Here is a 20,402-nt window from a genome sequence, read left to right on the forward strand (position 1 = left end):
ACTGGACCGGTTCTCAGGAATACGGGTGATTTATGTCTCTGCGGATGCTACAGCTTTGCACCACGCTGATCACTCACAGCATGGGGACGGTATGGGAAAGGTTGGCTGAAGCGAGATTAAGAGGAGGCGTGTGGATTAGTGCGCACCAGTACAGACTAAGAGCACCATAGGTGCCGTGTGTGCTCTGGGAATGTTGATGGAGAAGTTTTGAGTAGAGCACTTTCCCTGCACAAGAGGAGTTGCACTTTCTTTGCAAATTGTTTGACAGTGCGAGGTGCGGGAGCGGTTCTGGATCTGCGGGAGCGGTCCGGGATCCGTAAGGAGGCAGTGTGACGGCGGCAAGGTGGGCGCTGGGATTGATGGATGGTTTCAGGGTAGAAGTGGGTTTGCATCATGGATCAGCGCTGCGACAAAAACGGGAATCAAGGACACGCAGTGGTGACCCCAAATGGAAATAGCCGAACAATGAAGGTCTCGGTGTCTGGCATGTGATTGGCCTGCAGTGATGGTGCTCTAATAAAAAGCTGGAGGCTAATTTGGTCATGTAAAAAAAAAATATAGGCCCAATAGCAACGGATACTACAACTCCTCCTCCTTCTAATAAATAATAAAAATTCTAATATACTAACCTACCTGCCTATTCCACTCAAAGCTGTGTCTGTGTGTGTCTGTGTGTGTCTGTGTGTGTCTGTGTGTGTCTGTGTGTGTCTGTGTGTGTGTGTGTGTGTGTGTGTGTGTGTGTGTGTGTGTGTGTGTGTGTGTGTGTGTGTGTGTGTGTGTGTGTGTGTGTGTGTTTTCTTTTTCTTTATCGCTATAGTAGAGGATCAGGCCTGGAGCCTAAGGACGTTTATTATTTCAATCTGAGCAGGTCTTCATGAAGTTCAGATTATGTTCAGGAGGGATATTTGAGATATGAGGGTCCCAGGTGCTCTTTATCCCAGCTTAAGAGGAGACCTTTGGGTCTCAACAGTCATATCAGTGTGTGTTGACCGCGTCCTTATTATGAATTCCTGGCAGCTATTACCCCTGGGTTTTATAAGGCTTTTTTTTTATTTTACTTAAGTCCAGTCATTATGAGGGGCATTTATAACTAATGTTAATAGGACACATAACATGTTTTAAATCACGTAAAATGTACTGCATTAAAAATATATTCCAGTACATTGCATTTAGATTAACGGCCAATATGCTGTAATATGGTCAATTACAAATGAGCAAGCTAATTCTTATTGGCAACTTACCAATGAATACAACACTGTGCATGGCCACTGTGCAGAACGCTGTGTGGTGTCTGTGTTGGGGGACTTGACCTCACGTTGGCATCCCACAGCTATTCCCACTAGAAGTAAAACGCAGTTTGACCTGGTCTAGTCGAACGATCATGGCAGCTGTGTTGTGGTTTTCTGACATTATACAATCATTTTAAATGTGGAATATAACCAAACTCTCAAAATACTGTCAGGAAATTAGTGCTTATGGAGAATCTGCTCTACATAGTGTGTGCATGAAAGGGGGTAGGTACCATGTCTTATTTAGTCATCCAGTAAACATAATATAGGTCCTGTAAAACTGAAACTGGCATTTAGTACTTTAAAAATGTGTGCCAAGCCACAGCACAAAACAAGTGGACTTCCTGAACACTTGTGGACTGCACTGGGCTGGCATGCGCATTCCGTTTAGTGGAGGGTGTGTAAACGTGTGGTCACGTGCTCGTGTGTAAACGTGTGATCACGTGCTCGTGTGTAAACGCGTGGTCATGTGCTCGTGTGTAAACGCGTGGTCACGTGCTCGTGTGTAAACGCGTGGTCACGTGCTCGTGTGTAAACGTGCTCGTGTGTAAACGTGTGGTCACGTGCTCGTGTGTAAACGCGTGGTCACGTGCTCGTGTGTAAACGCGTGGTCACGTGCACGTGTGTAAACGCGTGGTCACGTGCTCTGGTCTTTCTGAAGTCCTGCGGGATGAACAGTGGTCTCTCTATATTCCTTCTTTCCTACTTAACTGGAGGACATTTCAGTTGTAATGAGTTGCAGGTTTTGCTGGGCCTGTGTTCCTCTCGGTGGGGGGGTCGCTGGCTCTGTGCCAGCCGCGGTCAGGGGCAGCTGGGATTACAGCGACTTATTGCATCTCAGCATGAAATCGAGATATCAGAGCAGCGTTTATTACTCCCGAAGTGGTGGTGTGGACATGAAGAGCACCCACCTGCACGTTTGGCTCCAACGTGTGAACACGCAGTTGTCTGGAGACGTTTCGTAGAATAATCCTCCTTCAGAGCAGAGTCTTGAGGTGGTGCTAGAAATATAGTTGGTGTTGCTATTAGGCGAGTGAATCATTGGTTGGACTTTGTAAGATAGTAGTATTTTTATTCATATCATGCTGCACTAACACGCGCTACAGGTCAATATTTTCAAGCGAGACCTCCACTTGGTGACAGGACTGTGTTGTGTAAGGCGGTGTAAGATACGCAGGGTAGAGGGCTCTGCTCCGACATGTTCCCTATGATGTCCACTAGATTTTCAACTGCTGCATATCATACTGACCATGTTCAGTGGACTAGGGGACAGCAGTTCCCTAGCTGACCTTTAACCTTTGCCTTTCCAGTTCTTGCTGTATTGCTTTCTGGTCCGATACTGCTTCTGCCCCCTTTGTGAACATGGCAGTAGATGGAGACTGCTGGGCATTAGCTGGGTCCCTCTCTCTCTCTCTCCCTCCCTCCCTCCCTCTCTCCCTCTCTCCCTCCCTCCCTCTCTCCCTCCCTCTCTCCCCCCTCCCTCCCTCCCTCCCTCTGTGTGGGGGTGTAGCAGGGGGCGGAGTTTTGTGGGGAGCTCTGCAGTGTTGTCCCTGATGGCGGTGTGCGTGCATATCATTGCTAATGGCATCATTAGGAAGGCAGTGTTCCAAACTGTATTAAAGGCCCCTAGCCCGAGCACACTTGAAGAATGATGGTCCATGCTCCACTCCGACTCAGGCAACAGTTGTCGCCTCCATCAACCTAGCCGCAATCCTCCTCCTCCACACTAATGCTGTGGATAGTAGTTTGCTTTTTATATTCTTTTTTTTATATAGTCATTTATCTCATTTTGAGCTAATCTTGTAATTTAGAATTTATAGAACTGTAGACAGTATAGTTTAATCAGTAATTATTAGTAATAACTTTATTATTCTTTAACATGAAGTCAGCAATAGATTACAGTGTGTGAATTTTATAGGTATAAATATATTCTTATTATATATAGTATAACAATTCAGCATAGTGTACAAGGATTACAGAGAAATAGGCCATTTAAGACAGAGGCTCCTTAGTCAGCTGTGCAAAGTGTGCGCATATATATTTAAATGTCCTGTTTCTCTGGAAATCTTTTGTGCTTCACTACTATTTGGAAGATCTCTACATCTCCTGCTACACACACACACACACACACACACACACACACACACACACACACACACACAATCATATATATATAAAGCTGGTGGTTAAAGTCTCCTTTTCAGGTTATTCTTATTCTTATCTTTACATATAAGTAGGCCTTGCTGTTCTGAAGGCATATTGAGAGAAGCTGTTAGTTGACAGCTACCCCTTCTGTGTGTGTGTGTGTGTGTGTGTGTGTGTGTGTGTGTGTGTGTGTGTGTGTGTGTGTGTGTGTGTGTGTGTGTGTGTGTGTGTGTGTGTGTGTGTGTGTGTGTGGTGTGTGTGTGTGTGTGTGTGTGTGTGGTGTGTGGTGTGTGGTGTGTGGTGTGTGGTGTGTGTGTGTGTGTGTGTGTGTGTGTGTGTGGGTGCCTGAAGTGGTGGTGGCTGTTGGAAGAGTGGGGGGGGGGGGGGTGTGGAGTGGCGTTCTGTGCTCACATGCACCGGGTGATGGATAATCGTGCTCTCAGCAGGCTGAGGGAGCTGGAGGCGTAGTGCTGATTAAAACTCAGTCTACTATCTATCACCCCCCCCCCCCCCCCCCCCCCCCCCTTATAGTGTCTCGTAATGGATGGATTTCCCAGAATCCAATATTGTTTGCTGCCGCCGAAGCCGTTTGCATGTGGCCGTCCTCCACAGTGTGGGGCAGTTTTCTGGGCTTCGTCCCCTTTCCCTTATCCCACTATTTCTCTCCCCCTTGTTCTCGCACACTCACCCTTCTCTTCCTCTCTTCTCTTCTAGCTCTTCCTCACCCTCTCCCACGTTCCTCAGGCCTCCGCCAGCTGAAGTTCCTCCTCTTATCTTCTCATTAAGCCTTCACAATGAAATACAAACTCTCCCCCTATCTCTCTCTCCTCCATCTCTGCCCCCACTCCCTCCCTCCCTCCCTCCCTCCCCTCTCTTCTCCTCCTTCGTGCTGCGGTGCCCTGGGTGTTGAGTGCTACTCTGACAGGATCATGCATACTGTACTTGCCTTTGTATAGAACAGGAGCCAATGACACGAGCACTGTGATTCAGACTGGTTGTGCACAGACTTCAAACGAGGCTTCAGACACACACCCAGCTCACCAGGATGTACACACACACACACACACACACACACACAGCTCACCAGGGTGTGTGGGAACAGTGAGCATCCTGTGAGCACCCTGGTCAGGCAGGCGATCGCCCACTGGGATAAATAAAGAAACACACACACACACACAGTTTCTGGGACACAGATGCAGGCCACTTGACTGCCCCATTCAGACCTATTGACAGATTTCTATTCACTCACTGAATTTTTCACTCTCTCTCTCATCTCATTCACTCACTCTCTCTCTCGTCTCATTCACTCACTCTCTTTCTCGTCTCACTCACTTTGACTCACACTCACATGCCTGCTCACTTGCTGCCTCATTCCCTCTCAGTCACTGTTACTCACTCACTCACTCACTCTTACTCACGTCATTATCGCGTGTGCGTGCGTGCGTGCGTGTGCTTGCGTGCGTGTGCTTGCGTGCGTGTGCTTGCGTGCGTGTGCTTGCGTGCGTCCGTGTGCTTGTGTGCGTCCGTGTGCTTGCGTGCGTGCGTGTGCTTGCGTGCGCTTGCGTGCGTGCGCTTGCGTGCGTGTGCGTGCGTGTGCGTGCGTGTGCGTGCGTGTGCGTGCGTGCGTGTGCGTTCCCTTGCATTACTCATTCTCCTTCAGTGAGGATGTGGCAGGAGTGGCTTCAGGTTAAAGACCGCCCAGCTGTCACCTCTACCGCCACTCCTTCTACACTGGGAGGAGCCAGAGGAGGTCGTCCCCCTCGGAGTGGCCTGACCCATGGACTAAAGGGGAGAGGAACTCACCTGGGTGGGGTCTTCTAAATGTGCTGCCTTTTCCTTTATGTGTGGCTGTGTGGTGGAACATCTGATTTTATGGGGGAAGCCCCTTGGTCTGGATCTTCTGAGGCTCCTTGTCATTTTTAATCATGCTCTTAAAGACAGATCAGCTCCCCCTTTTCGTTAGCTTCCTTATCTCTGTTTCCCAGGCATGGCCTCTCTCCCTGGTGCTGTCTCTCTCTCTCTCCCCGGTGCTGTCTCTCTCTCTCTCTCTCTCCCCGGTGCTGTCTCTCTCTCTCTATCCCTGGTGCTGTCTCTCTCTCTCTATCCCTGGTGCTGTCTCTCTCTCTCTCTCCCTGGTGCTGTCTCTCTCTCTCTCTCCCTGGTGCTGTCTCTCTCTCTATCCCTGGTGCTGTCTCTCTCTCTCTCTCTCTCTCCCTGGTGCTGTCTCTCTCACTTCCCGGTGCTGTCTCTCTCTCTCTCTCCCCCCGGTGCTGTCTCTCTCTCCCCGGTGCTGTCTCTCTCTCTCTCTCTCTCTCTCTCTCTCTCTCTCTCTCTCTCTCTCTCTCTCTCTCTCTCCCCGGTGCTCTCTCTCTCTCTCCCCGGTGCTCTCTCTCTCTATCCCTGATGCTGTCTCTCTCTCTCTATCCCTGGTGCTGTCTCTCTCTCTCTCTCTCTCTCCCTGGTGCTGTCTCTCTCTCTCTCTCTCTCTCTCTCTCTCTCTCTCTCTCTCTCTCTCTCTCTCTCTCTCTCTCTCTCTCTCCTGATGCTGTCTCTCTCTCTCTATCCCTGGTGCTGTCTCTCTCACTCCCCGGTGCTGTCTCTCTCTCCCCGGTGCTGTCTCTCTCTCCCTGGTGCTAACTCGGCTTCCCTGTCTCCCTCTCCATGAGTGGAGGTCTCTCGCTGCGGTCCCACGTGTGAGAAGTTCAATTCTGTTTTAGCCCGTGTCACTCAGCATGTGTTCTGTTGGAATGTGGCAATGCCCTGAGCTCACTCCGGCCCTGAGCTCACTCCGGCCCAGAGCTCACTCCGGCCCTGAGCTCATTCCGGCCCTGAGCTCACTCCGGCCCTGAGCTCACTCCGGCCCTGAGCTCACTCCGGCCCTGAGCTCACTCCGGCCCTGAGCTCACTCCGGCCCTGAGCTCACTACGGCCCTTAGCTCACTACGGCCCTTAGCTCACTACGGTCACTTCAGTCATTCAGAAGTTCAGTAGCGTGTGTCTGTCCTTTCACCACATGCGTCCTGCTTGCCTCTTTTTCGCCTCAGCCCCTTGTTCTCTCTCTCTCTCTCTCTCCCTCTCTCCCTCTCTCACACACACACACACACACACACACACACACACACACACACATAGAAGCACACATTCTGTAATTGCTACTTAGCTAAAGGCATGAGTACGCTGCAAGTGTGTGTGTGTGTGTGTGTGTGTGTGTGTGTGTGTGTGTGTGTGAGTGTGTGTGTTCTGCTTTAATTGCACTGTATCCTCAGTACCCTATACATGCATGATGAACATGTCCATTTAGCGCTGCCTGTTTCAGAAAGGTGATGGACCTCATTTAGTTTAACGATTTATTGCCTCCTCTTAGCTCATGGCTTCAGTAATGGCTCTCTCTCTCTCCTCTCTCCTTTCTCTCACTCTCTCTCTCCCAACCCCCCTCTCTCATGTGCCTCCTTTACTGTGTGCCTCTGCAATATCTCAATTCATTTTCTTTCATTTCATTTAGATGTCTTAATGGACGAGGGGATGGGGAAGTGGAAGCCATTACTGAGCTATGGACTTTCATTATTCTCTCTCTCTCTCTCTCTCTCTCTCTCTCTCTCGTTCACTTGCTCCAGTTCCCTTCTGTGCATCTTTAATGGCGAATGATAATGAACAGCGACATCTTTAACAAAAAGACATTGAACCAAAGAGCAGCCTTCTGTTAGGGAGAACGGATTACGTTGTATTGTTTCTGTGTGTGTGTGTGTGTGTGTGTCACGTGCTCTGGGGCGCGTGTTCAGTGCTGACGGGTTGTCATGGCTTTGCTAGTGACCGCTCTCTTTGCCCGTGGTCACTGTGCCCCCCAACCAGTTAAAGGAGACATGCATGGGTTAAATGGAAAACACCGCACACAGCACCCAGCTCAACTTGGGCAGGTTGGACAGGGTCCAGAAAGCCCTTCCCTGGTGCCTCTTCTGCTGAGATCCTGGCCCAGCTAACGTCCCGAGCCCTGCTGAGTCCACCAGAGCAGTCCTCCCCCATCTCTCTCCTATCTGGAGGGTTGCCAGATTCTCCCCACAGTTATCCCTGCCTTCAGCATACACTGCCCTGGCTAGATGCTCTTACTCTGGCCTACATTGCTCTTTCTCTTGGCTGGAGGGTTGCCAGACCCTCTTCCTTTTTTCTTTTTTTTTTAAAACTCTCCTTGAATGCAAGCTCTCTTTCCAAAAGTCCTTGGCTTGAAGTCTCCTGCTGAACGTTAAATGTCCCCAGGGGAGTGCTTGTATGGTAAGAGTGTCACATTCCTCGAACTTGCACATTTTCCTCCCCGATACACACATACACACATACACACACACACACACACAGCCACACGCACATATACACACATGCAGGCACACATAAATATAAAAATCCATTCCATGTGGGCGGTCAAACTGTAAATTTGAGGTGTGTGTGCGCATGTGTGTGTGTGTTTTAAAAATTATAGCAAGTTTATTTTATGAGTATTTTCTAGGCCTTTGTGTCTTGGGTTTTGTGTGCTGGGAGAATCCATTAGTCCAGTGGTGCTTTGTCACGGACTATGTGGGTGTGTGTCTTAGAGACGAGGGTGAGACAGACGAGGGAGTACTGCTGTGGATTTGATGTTATCACTGTTTGTCAGCATATTCTCCACCTCAGACAGATGAGGAGTGAGTTTGTGGGAGTGAGTGTATCAGCGGAGTGAGTTGGTGGGAGTGAGTGTATCAGCGGAGTGAGTTGGTGGGAGTGAGTGTATCAGCGGAGTGAGTTGGTGGGAGTGAGTGTATCAGCGGAGTGAGTTGGTGGGAGTGAGTGTATCAGCGGAGTGAGTAGGTCAGCTTCAGCGTCTCTCGCATTCCAGCCCTCCGCCTGTATAACCTGCTACATTCATTTATCCTCTTTTGGGGTTTCGGCTGGTGGGGTTTCTGCTGGGGGAGGCAGTGTTGGAGACATCACACTGATGAACACATCCAAACCAACATTCTGCCTAAACATCAGCGTTCCCTGTTGAATACCCACTACTACACACCAAACTCCAGCGTTCCCTGTTGAATACCCACTACTACACACCAAACTCCAGCATTCCCTGTTGAATACCCACTACTACACACCAAACTCCAGCATTCCCTGTTGAATACCCACTACTACACACCAAACTCCAGCGTTCCCTGTTGAATACCCACTACTACACACCAAACTCCAGCGTTCCCTGTTGAATACCCACTACTACACACCAAACTCCAGCGTCCCCTGTTGAATACCCACTACTACACACCAAACTCCAGCGTTCCCTGTTGAATACCCACTACTACACACCAAACTCCAGCGTCCCCTGTTGAATACCCACTACTACACACCAAACTCCAGCATTCCCTGTTGAATACCCACTACTACACACCAAACTCCAGCATCCCCTGTTGAATACCCACTACTACACACCAAACTCCAGCGTTCCCTGTTGAATACCCACTACTACACACCAAACTCCAGCGTTCCCTGTTGAACACCCACTACTACACACCAAACTCCAGCGTCCCCTGTTGAATACCCACTACTACACACCAAACTCCAGCGTCCCCTGTTGAATACCCACTACTACACACCAAACTCCAGCATTCCCTGTTGAATACCCACTACTACACACCAAACTCCAGCGTCCCCTGTTGAATACCCACTACTACACACCAAACTCCAGCGTTCCCTGTTGAACACCCACTACTACACACCAAACTCCAGCGTTCCCTGTTGAATACCCACTACTACACACCAAACTCCAGCGTCCCCTGTTGAACACCCACTACTACACACCAAACTCCAGCGTTCCCTGTTGAATACCCACTACTACACACCAAACTCCAGCGTTCCCTGTTGAATACCCACTACTACACACCAAACTCCAGCGTTCCCTGTTGAATACCCACTACTACACACCAAACTCCAGCATTCCCTGTTGAATACCCATTACTACACACCAAACTCCAGCGTTCCCTGTTGAATACCCACTACTACACACCAAACTCCAGCGTCCCCATGTTGAATACCCACTACTACACACCAAACTCCAGCGTTCCCTGTTGAATACCCACTACTACACACCAAACTCCAGCGTCCCCTGTTGAATACCCACTACTACACACCAAACTCCAGCGTTCCCTGTTGAATACCCACTACTACACACCAAACTCCAGCGTCCCCTGTTGAATACCCACTAGTACACACCAAACTCTAGCATTCCCTGTTGAATACCCACTACTACACACCAAACTCTAGCATTCCCTGTTGAATACCCACTACTACACACCAAACTCCAGCGTTCCCTGTTGAATACCCACTACTACACACCAAACTCCAGCGTTCCCTGTTGAATACCCACTACTACACACCAAACTCCAGCGTCCCCTGTTGAATACCCACTACTACACACCAAACTCCAGCGTCCCCTGTTGAATCCACACCAGTAGTGCCCACCAAACACCAGCAGTGCCCACCAAACACCAGCAGTGCCCACCAAACACCAGCAGTGCCCACCAAACACCAGCAGTGCCCACCAAACACCAGCAGTGCCCACCAAACACCAGTAGTGCCCACCAAACACCAGTAGTGCCCTAGATTCTTCTGTTTGCAGTTGGCTTTATATATGAGGAAAAGGAAAAACCCCGAAGCGCCAAATAAAGCCGTGTGAAATGGGGTGAAGATTTCTAGACGCTTTCCAGTTATGGCACTCAAGTACACGACACCAGCCCAGTGTGGGAGTCGTCTCGTATGAGACCAGAACACTTTATGGTTTGGTTTTATTGCTTGGAGGAAAGTCCATGAAACCATTAAAATGCCTTTATGGTTTAGACAAGATAAGCTGAGGCCAGCAGTAAGAGTAATCAACACATTCTCAGCAGCGAGTGAGTGAGGGTGAAGTGTGAAGAGTGGTTTGATTATAGGGCTCCAACAGTCCTTATAGAGTTGTTAAACCTTTAAAACATTGATTTGGTGATTTGGATATATCGATCAGTCATAAACAATAATAAGTCACTTGTCAAGGAGGAGTTACACGCAGCTGTAAACCGTACAAGGGACATTCCTGACACACCTGGCTTTACCCCCCCCCCCCCCCCCCCCCCCCATGTCACCTATATGTTGTCCTTCAACTCCAGCCTTTGTGTTTCTGATCGAGTCCAGATGGAGGAGTTTTCTGGAGCAGCAGGTCTCCATGGCCACACTCATTTCCTTACAAAGTGAAGGGTGTGCTTGTGGAACGTTCTCTTCTTCACACTGTGTCAGAAAGGGTCAGCACTGGAGACAGGACCGTCCTGCTGTGCTGGAGAAGGACAGGCCTGTCGGGATCACTTTGACCTTACTAAACAAAATAATGTGCAGTGAAAAGACCCCGGGGGGGGCAGCGGTGCCTGCTGGGTAGTCTTGGAGGGCCAGTGGGGGGGGGGGGGGGGGATTCCTTGTTTGGGTGGCTTTGAGAATAATGCTACGTGTTGCATCGTGATGCCCTGCAGACTCAGTCTGCAATGGTGTAACAAGAACAAACCCGTACGTAAAAGCCAATCAGATGAATCACCGTGGACCCAATCATCAAACTGAAGATCTGGGTCAAATAACCACATGATGTCAAACCTGTGTGAATATCGAACGTCGACATCTTTTAATGGATAATGGTGAGGTTGTCTGTGTGCAGCCGTATACAAGCGGGAGATGCTGTAATGGTATCAGTCCTCCCCTCCAGCGGTTGGCACTGTGTGTTTACAATAAGTAATTTTCCCATGGTGGTATATATTTGGCATGGAAGACTCCTGCAGACATAATGCCAAGAGTAATTGTTGCTGACAGTTGCCATCCACACACGCACATGTGCGTGCGCACACACACACACACACACACACACACACACACACACACACACACGAGTGCTCAGGGCTTCATGCTTCACTGGTTCTGACATTCTCATCCATTAGTGCATGTAGGTGAGATGCAGACCTGTGCCACAGGCAACCTTGGAAGGAGTAAAGGGGATGTGTGTGTGTGTGTGTGTGTGTGTGTGTGTGTGTGTGTGTGTGTGTGTGTGTGAGGCATGGAAGGATGGAAAGTCTGTAAAATTTGGCACAAACATCCTCCTACTGAAAACAACAAAGGTCAAAGGTCAAGTCCTATGTTACCTCCTCCCTTACCTTCTTCCTTCCCACCTCTCTGTCCAAGACACAAAGTCCAAAAACAAAAATCATGACGCGAGTATTTAAAATGTTTCAAAAGATTTGAAACGTTTCATAATGTAATATGATTCTCTTTACACAAGGCCGTGTTTTTGACCAATATGGGCCAGTGCCAATTCACATTCCTTTCTGATCTGTTGGTGCACTTGACTATAATTCTATTGCATATATGACGTGACCCGGTAGTAAGAGCGCTGTACAGCACACACTTGCACATGCACACGGGCTCAGTAACATGCCGCCCAGCAGCCCTGCTCCTGTGGGCCTGATAGGCGCTCCACACACTAGCCCTGCTCCTGTGGGCCTGATAGGCGCTCCACGCACTAGCCCTGCTCCTGTGGGCCTGATAGGCGCTCCACGCACTAGCCCTGCTCCTGTGGGCCTGATAGGCGCTCCACGCACTAGCCCTGCTCCTGTGGGCCTGATAGGCGCTTCACGCACTAGCCCTGCTCCTGTGGGCCTGATAGGCGCTCCACGCACTACACCTGCTCCTGTGGGCCTGATAGGCGCTCCACGCACTACACCTGCTCCTGTGGGCCTATTAGGCATTCCCTGTGGGGCAGGTTCCTCACACTAGTCCTGCTCTTCTGAGCCTGTTAGGCGCTCCCTGTGGGGCAGGTTCCTCACACTAGTCCTGCTACTCTGGGCCTGATGGGCACTACCTGCAGGGCAGGATCCACACGCTCTTGTGGATTTCATACCTGTTCCTCTTTGTAGTAACGTAGCATGTTTTGGTGACCAGTTAACCTGCAGTTTGCCCTTATTGGATCAGAACTAGCCCATGGGTTTTGAAAGGCATGTATAATAATGTTGATTAAAAATGCTTCATTTATAGTTCACACACACAGTGAACTGGTGTTATTTCACAGTTATTGTGTGTGTGTGTGTGTGTGTGTGTGTGTGTGTGTGTGTGTGTGTGTGTGTGTGTGTGTGTGTGTGTGCGTGTAAACAGTAAATATTATCTTCAGTATAAATGCACATACAGATAGTTGCATGTGCTTGCATGCCTAAACTCGCGTGCTCATTGCAGTAAAGGAGACCTATGGGCTTTAACCTACTTAGCACAGCATTTAAAAATGTATGAGTGCGATTTGAGAGCCGTGCACAGCACAATAAGGCATCCTTACCCACTTTGATCTCTCTCTCTCTCTCTCTCTCTCTCTCTCTCTCCCTCTCTCTCTCTCTCTCTCTCTCTCTCTCTCCTCTCTCTCTCTCTCTCTCTCTCTCTCTCCCCCCCTCTCTCTCTCTCTCATATATATATTCCCCTAACCATGTTCTGTATGCTTCTCTTTCTTTCATTTATTCTTTATGTATTTTAGGTCTCATATCTTTTAATTTCTCATTTTTTCTGTCTTTCTGTCTTCCTCTGAAGCGACCCATGCTGCTGGTGTGTGCGGCTTCTCCCTGTGCCTTCTGGGGAGATTTAGAATCCGTATTACACATGGGAGGAATTGTGAATGAGATTTATCTGTGCAGAATTTCATATCTTTTTTGCGTAGGCTCAGGAAATGGAAGGGCAAACGAGATTAATGAAAGATGGATGAGAGATGGAAAGATGCTAATATAAACAGATGGACTGAGTGAAGGAGAGATAGATGGTTAGATTTTAGCAATGAAGGAATGATGTACAAGCAGGTCTGTGAAATACACAGACAGGCACACACACACACACACACACACACACTCAGACACACAACCCAACGCTTGAGCTCCAAGAAGTCTGAGATCATTTAGCTCCTTTCGATACAGAGAGACTTTGTCTTTAAAAAAAGAGATTTCACATGATGTTCACTGGAGAGAGAGATTTCTGTTGCCCTAATGGTCCCCCGTGGAGTGTTCCTGTTCTTCTGTGATGTTCAAAGGGCTCGTGGAGAACCCGCTCCTCACTGGAGCTCACTCGGATCCAGGTCGTATCCAGACGGCTCGTGCTAATGAGCGCTTCTGACAGCCCGCGTGTGTGAGGAGCTTGCGCTGCGTTCCTGGGGGAGCGCGGCGGCTCACGAGGGCGTCGGGGAAGACCTTGGCCTCCTTTTCCCACGCTGTCATGCCGCTTCCTTCACACAAACAGAACAACTTGTGTATTCCGTCTGCATGTTGCTCCCGCTCTCTCCCTCTCTTTCTCCCTCCCTCCCTTTCTCCCTCCCTTTCCCCTCTTAATGTTGGATGATATCATTATTGCAAAATATATTACAAATATATTACGGTCTATGAACGAACAAGCACACACGCGCATACTCGCACGAGCACACACGGAAGAGTTTAGGAGTGCCTCAGTTTCATCCTCTAGGCCAATTTAATTTGTGAATTTGTTAAGGGAGAATGTCCTTATGACTAGAAAGTTTTCAGTGTAAAGGAGGAAGAGCGCCTTTGTCTCTGTTCTTTCAGGACCCGTCACAGGTCTTACAGAACCACTGTTTTCCATGAGAGGACTCGGGTCACTGAACAAATCCATACACAGCCTGTGTTTCTGCACAGCTTTGCATGAACAGACTCTTTATCACATGTTGAATGGATCCCATGCCTAACATCAATAGTCCATTTAGATTAAGGACCAACAGCATGCTAACGTCCAGATACATATTTTCTGAGTCACCGATTTTTTGTAATATATGTAGGACATATGAAATATGTAGGACAGTGCTTTTTGTTTATTTGTTTATCTTTTAAGCTGTCTTGTATCCTGCAAAGTGGATTTCTACAGGAAGATTACAGTTTTGGTTTGGTCCAAATGTTAGAACCTCTGAGCGTACTCCTCATGAGTGTCCAGGTGTTGCTGTAACCCTCTCTGTGTTGGTAACAGCAGTGAGAGGTGATGTGCACAGAGGAAGCATTTAACGTCTGCACTGTTCTGTAAGGGGGGCTGACAGATGTTCATGGAACGCCTCTAACGCATTTCTAACTATTGGAATTGGTATGCAGCTCAGAAAGTGTGTGAGTTAGAATCTCTGTTCTGACGCAGGACCATTTCACAGGCTCTGCTGGCATTCTGCTTCTAGGATTTGGACTCTCTCATTTCCTGTGGTGCAAAGAGAGCCCTACGTCCTATGTACAGTCCTAAAGAGGGTCGTCAGATCCTAGTTTTAAACACACAGTCCTACAGAGGGTCCTCAGATCCTAGTTTTAAACACACCGTCCTAAAGAGGGTCGTCAGATCCTAGTTTTAAACACACCGTCCTAAAGAGGGTCCTCAGATCCTAGTTTTAAACACACCGTCCTAAAGAGGGTCCTCAGATCCTAGTTTTAAACACACCGTCCTAAAGAGGGTCCTCAGATCCTAGTTTTAAACACACCGTCCTAAAGAGGGTCGTCAGATCCTAGTTTTAAACACACCGTCCTAAAGAGGGTCCTCAGATCCTAGTTTTAAACACACCGTCCTAAGGAGGGTCCTCAGATCCTAGTTTTAAACACACAGTCCTAAAGAGGGTCCTCAGATCCAACTGTTAAACATGTACAAACATAAACAGGGTGTTTATATCCTACTGTTAAACGTGTACTAACCTAAACCACTACTCTCTTTCTCTCTCCCCTCTCAGGGACTGCTCCACTGACTCATAGGGGCGGAGCTTGGCCCAGGAACACCATGTGACCTCCCAAGTTCATCCTCACTTCCTGTCACCCAGCAAGCCGAGCTCATTTTGGAAGCTTCTGAAGCTCTGGAGGCCCCTCTGTGGGCGGGACTCTCTACAGACCCTCCCTCTCCTCCACCTCCCTCTCCTCCACCTCCCTCTGCTCCTCTCTAGGATGGTAGAAGCAGTCTTCACCCCTTGGTGTTTAGTATTGCCCTGGTTGGGTTCTTGATGGAGGCAGACGGATTGGTAATTTATTGACTGGTTTCCTTGATCTTTGGGAAGTTAGGAAGCTGAACGGAAGGATCCCTCTCACGGTGCAGCGCTCTGGACTACCACACACACATCAGGGAATTCTCACGCAAATGGTTGGATGGGCTCATCAATATTTTCATAAATTGCTTGCACTGGATTGATAAAACTGGTGACCTCTTGCTTACACACACACACATCCACAGTGAGCGTCTTCATGCTGGACCACCCCAGGACCTCATGATGGAGTAAGTGTGTGTTGTCACCGTGTGTACTCTGCGTACAACTGTCAACGACCAAGGCCATGTCCAGCAACGGCAAGCCCCTCTCCAGCTCGGCTGGGGTGGGCACCCATTTGGGGGCCTTCCCTGTGCCTCCTTACCCATACTTCTTCCCCCATATGCTTGGGGGTCTCTCCCCACCTCCTCTGCCCGCCCTGCCAGTGAGTGGATACAGCACGCCTTCTCCTGCCAGTGAGTACCAGCACATTCCCTACAACTCCGTCTTCGTGACACTGCGTGGTCTTTAGGCAGCGTGATGGATCCTCTCTCACTGCTGGAAGTTTATGCACTTACCTGTCTCACCTGCTCGTGTAGCTGTCTGCAGACTCTAGCTCCTCCTCCTGGCTGGCCAGTCCCGTTTTTTCCCCACCGTAACATAGCTGTGGTGACGGCTGACCTTGGCCGGCTGACCTAGGCTGGCTGTTCAGGGTGATGACCTACAGGTCGGGTCTGTTTTTGTTTTTGCTTCTTTGGCTTTTCGCTGATGCTGCTTTCATGTTTCTTCATAATACATCATGTCACCTTTGATCTAGCTTTCAGAGTGGCTATTGCCCATGTAGGGCTTTGTTATTAGTTGTGTTGTCATGGATATGTCCCTTATTTATCATCACACAGCACGTGGTTAAAATCAGCATACGGCATCAACTCTCTCCTGCCCGTCCCCGCCAGTCCTGCAGAGCTTGTGTGAAATCCGAAGCGTCTCTCACCTGTACTCCTGTTAACACGCGTGTTGCTGATTCCTGACACATGCGTGAGACGTGGCTTCTTCAGGAAGCGTTTAGCTTTTGTGTGTCTTGATCGCTGTCCTGCCTCTGCGGGGGTGGGTGTCCTTCACGTAGATATGAACAGACTATTTCCGCTCTTCCTGTCTAAACGGCGTGCTGTCTGGAACCTCTGTCTGTTATTCTGGCCCCTGATTCGTCCAGCCCTGTTGGTGTGGTTATCCTCTGATTGGTCGATTTGACCTGACCTTTGTCTAAATGAAAACCAGCAGAACGTTCCAGAGCAGCATATTTACATCACATAAGCAGGTGGTCATCCATTATTACTATTATTGTTATCAACTTATTTATTTATTATTTTTATTACTACTACTAGTAGTACATCAAGTTACTTATATACCTTTCACATGCCCAAGGTCACTTTACCAAAAAAGAAATAAAAAACATTAGCCTCAAACAGGGAGTAAAATTATTCTAAGGAAAGAGGTCTTAAGTTGGACTTTGTAGGTAGAGAGTGAGAGAGATGCGAGTATCACTAGATGTGGGTAAGGAGTGAGTAGAACAGCAGTGCTAAAAGACCTGCTGCCCACACTGGACACAGCTAGGCACAGCTAGGCACAGCTAGGCACAGCTAGGCACAGCTAGGCACAGCTAGGCAAAGGACCATAGTTTGTGAGATGGGACATGTGGGAGTTGTAGTTTAGAAAGACAAGTAGGTGCAAGGCCAATCAGGGAAAGTACTACAGAAAGTGAAGATGTTTTGGAGATTAAACCATAGAACAGAGAGTTGCAGTAGTACTTGCTAGAACTTGTAGAGGGAGGGAGGCAGAGTGTGTGTGGGGTGGTGTGTGGGTGGTTGTGTGTGTGTTTGTCCTCATTTACAGATCTTTGGCTGCATCCAAAATGGAATATATAATGTAATAAAATATAGCACAGTACATAGTATTTACATTTTGGAATGTGATGACTGCATGATGTGACTCTTATACACAAGGGTCATTAGATTGTGACTGGATACTAGACTGGGTACAGCTGACTGGGGCTGTTGTGAGTGTGATCAGAGTGGCTAACAAGGGCAAGACTTGGAGGTCTAGCAGTTCTTGCTAGGCTTTAGATGACTTTAAAGAACACTTGGGCTAAAATGTCAACATCTGGAATGCTATGGCTAAAATAGTAGCACAGTCAGCAGCTAAACATGGTCAGGCTTTATTAACCAATCAGGTAATTTCTCTACAGGGAGACGGTTCTCCCTGCCTGCCAGTTATTCTACATGTACGCACACAGCAAAAAGAAGAATATGCTAAGCTTCACGTGTGCATGTGTTTGGAGGGAGGGACTTTGGAGAAAGGGGAGGGGGTGTGGCATTGATGGGAGGGGCATCTCCTGTGGTGTGGTGCAAGATCTCAAGAGCTGTGACAGCATATGCAGCAACTTTAAGACAATATCACGTTAGACGTTAGACACCTCTTGAGTCTAACGAGTCGTTGAAGTATTTTCTCAGCGATCTCCTCAGTTCAGCTGGGGTGGTAGGATGTTCAGAGACAGCAGGCTAGGGATGAAGCTCACCGCTGGCTCTACCAGATGCTGTGTCCTGTCAGCAAGAGCACTCAGCAGTGGGGCAGGAAACGGGGCTCCCCCTGGGGCTGGGGTGAGTAATGCTCCTGTCTGTATAGCGCTGTGTGACAAGCAGCTCTCTGCCACTTGTGCGGGCTAATTATCCACCACCCCTGCTGGCTTGTGAACAGACACCGCAAGCTGCACCATCAAGCAGGAAACTTTCAAGAATGTGTTGGGGTACTGTAAGCCTGTAAGGCAGGGGACCTGGGCGTGTCGTAAGCCTGCGAGGCAGGGGACCTGGGCGTGTCGTAAGCCTGCGAGGCAGGGGACCTGGGAGTGTTGTAAGCCTGTAAGGCAGGGGACCTGGGAGTGTTGTAAGCCTGTGAGGCAGGGGACATGGGGGTGTCGTAAGCCTGTGAGGCAGGGGACATGGGGGTGTCGTAAGCCTGTGAGGCAGGGGACATGGGGGTGTCGTAAGCCTGCGAGGCAGGGGACCTGGTCATGTCGTAAGCCTGTAAGGCAGGGGACCTGGGAGTGTCGTAAGCCTGTGAGGCAGGGGACCTGGGAGTGTCGTAAGCCTGTGAGGCAGGGGACCTGGGTGTGTTGTAAGCCTGTGAGGCAGGGGACCTGATGGCACTGTAAACCTATTAGGCAGGGAACCCTGGGGGAGCTGTAAGCCTGTGAGGCAGGGTGCCTGGGGACACTGTAGGCCTTCTAAAATTCTGCTTCTGATGGTAGATGGAGATTTCATAATGGGACACCCCACAAGTATACAACACTCCAGTTGGAGCGCGCGTGGGCATCTCGAGGTCTCTTCTGAGATCTGAGGACTGCCGGTTAAAAGGCGCCACATATAATATGACCTTGAAGCACGCATCCTGTTATTGCTGTTTTGCTTGAGTCTGAAAGCAAGCGCCAACATGAACAAGAACACTTTTAATATATTTATAAATATATATTATTGTATGCAGCATAATGGACGGGTGCGGGAGATCTGTGGACGTGATACATTTGACAGAAATGACTGTGTGTCCTTTGTGGCATTGAGGAGCCTTGAAGAGGCTGGAGTGTGAGAGAATGGAGACGTTGAGTTCAAATGAAAGCGAACCGCGTCTCCTCTGTCCACTCTGGGGAGTTTCTGTGGTGACACCACATAGTGTCAGATGTGCTGGTAGAAGATGAGGCCTGCTCTCCGTTCCAAAGATCCTCTGATCAAAGACTCTTGAAAACAGCTGCTGAAATCCTCCCCAGACCAACACTGTCTTGATCCTTGCTTGTCAGAGGAAGTGGGCTTGTGACAAACCAGATTTATTGTCATGGCGTTTACGCTCTGGGCCCAGTCCCTGCCGTTTGGAGGCTCTCCGCCTTGCAGGTGTTGTGTGGGAACGGAGCTCTGAGCTGTCCAGATCATGGTGGAGCAGCTACTCCACCCTGACTACACGCTGCACAGCCCTCCTCCCTGTGCACACGGGCCTCAGTACTTCTGGAAACTCAAAACCAGTAGTGTCAGAACAACAGAGTAACATGTAGTGTCACTCAGTTTCCATACAACGCGGATGGAATATTTGACATGGAACTTCTAAATAAACAGATATGCACAGGGTCTAAATCAAAGAAAGGCCATCATATAGCACGTAAAGTATTGCTGGTCATATTTGAGGAAATTACACATCTATAACAAATCGTCTTCAAGAATTAGTGTGATTAACTAGGCATACAAATTTTGACATTATTTTTCTAATTTAATATGTGGTTTGTTTGAACTCTTAACAGCTCTCTCCAAAGTTTCTTCCCATAATGTGCTGAGGCTGCACATTGTAATCACAATAATTTAAGGCACATCCTTGGTTTTCATGGTGATATTGGGGGTTGTGCTGTGGGCAGAGAAAAGCCCAGCGTTGCTTCTGTCCGGGTGCAGAGCTGGCCGGCTGCAAAGGTCACCACATTAGTACTGTGTAACACTAGAACAGTGTGCACAATGTGTTTCAGTCCTGAGTTTAGGGACACTAGTTCAGTTTAAGCAAGCGGGTCGTTTAGTCTTGCATGTGGCACACACCTTTTTTTTTGAACCGCACAAAATTTCAACGGCTAGCTGTAAATGGGTGTGTTTGCCCCACCCCTAGGGGCGGGCTTATCTGTTGATCTTGCCTGTGGGGCCACTCCCCCTACCCACCCTGGGAGGAGCTAGACTCCTTGGCCGGCCCCCACGCGCTCCGTCTCGGCAGGGCTGATCTGCTCATAGTCCAGCACTATTTCTGCTAGTCCTGGATGGTTTGGTTACCTAAAACACGCCCCACAGCTCTGCTTCAGGTAAATATAGAATGCCACTTAATGCCACAAAGTGGAGGGTGTTATTGATCAAGCCTACACACACTCAA

General features: G+C 48.9%; 1 protein-coding gene across 2 annotated transcripts in view; it reads left to right on the top strand.

The window, feature by feature from the left end:
* The window catches only part of rarab (retinoic acid receptor, alpha b), an 89,332-nt gene that overhangs the window by 22,140 nt on the left and 46,790 nt on the right, over window positions 1-20,402 (top strand). For both annotated transcript variants that reach the window (XM_076996737.1, XM_076996738.1), the window contains exon 3: window positions 15,180-15,937. In XM_076996737.1, the coding sequence (XP_076852852.1) occupies window positions 15,769-15,937 (169 nt within the window). In that variant the 5' untranslated portion in view covers window positions 15,180-15,768. The remainder of the gene's footprint in view (window positions 1-15,179; window positions 15,938-20,402) is intronic.

Source organism: Brachyhypopomus gauderio, chromosome 2 (assembly GCF_052324685.1).
Source record: "Brachyhypopomus gauderio isolate BG-103 chromosome 2, BGAUD_0.2, whole genome shotgun sequence".
NCBI lineage: Eukaryota > Metazoa > Chordata > Actinopteri > Gymnotiformes > Hypopomidae > Brachyhypopomus > Brachyhypopomus gauderio.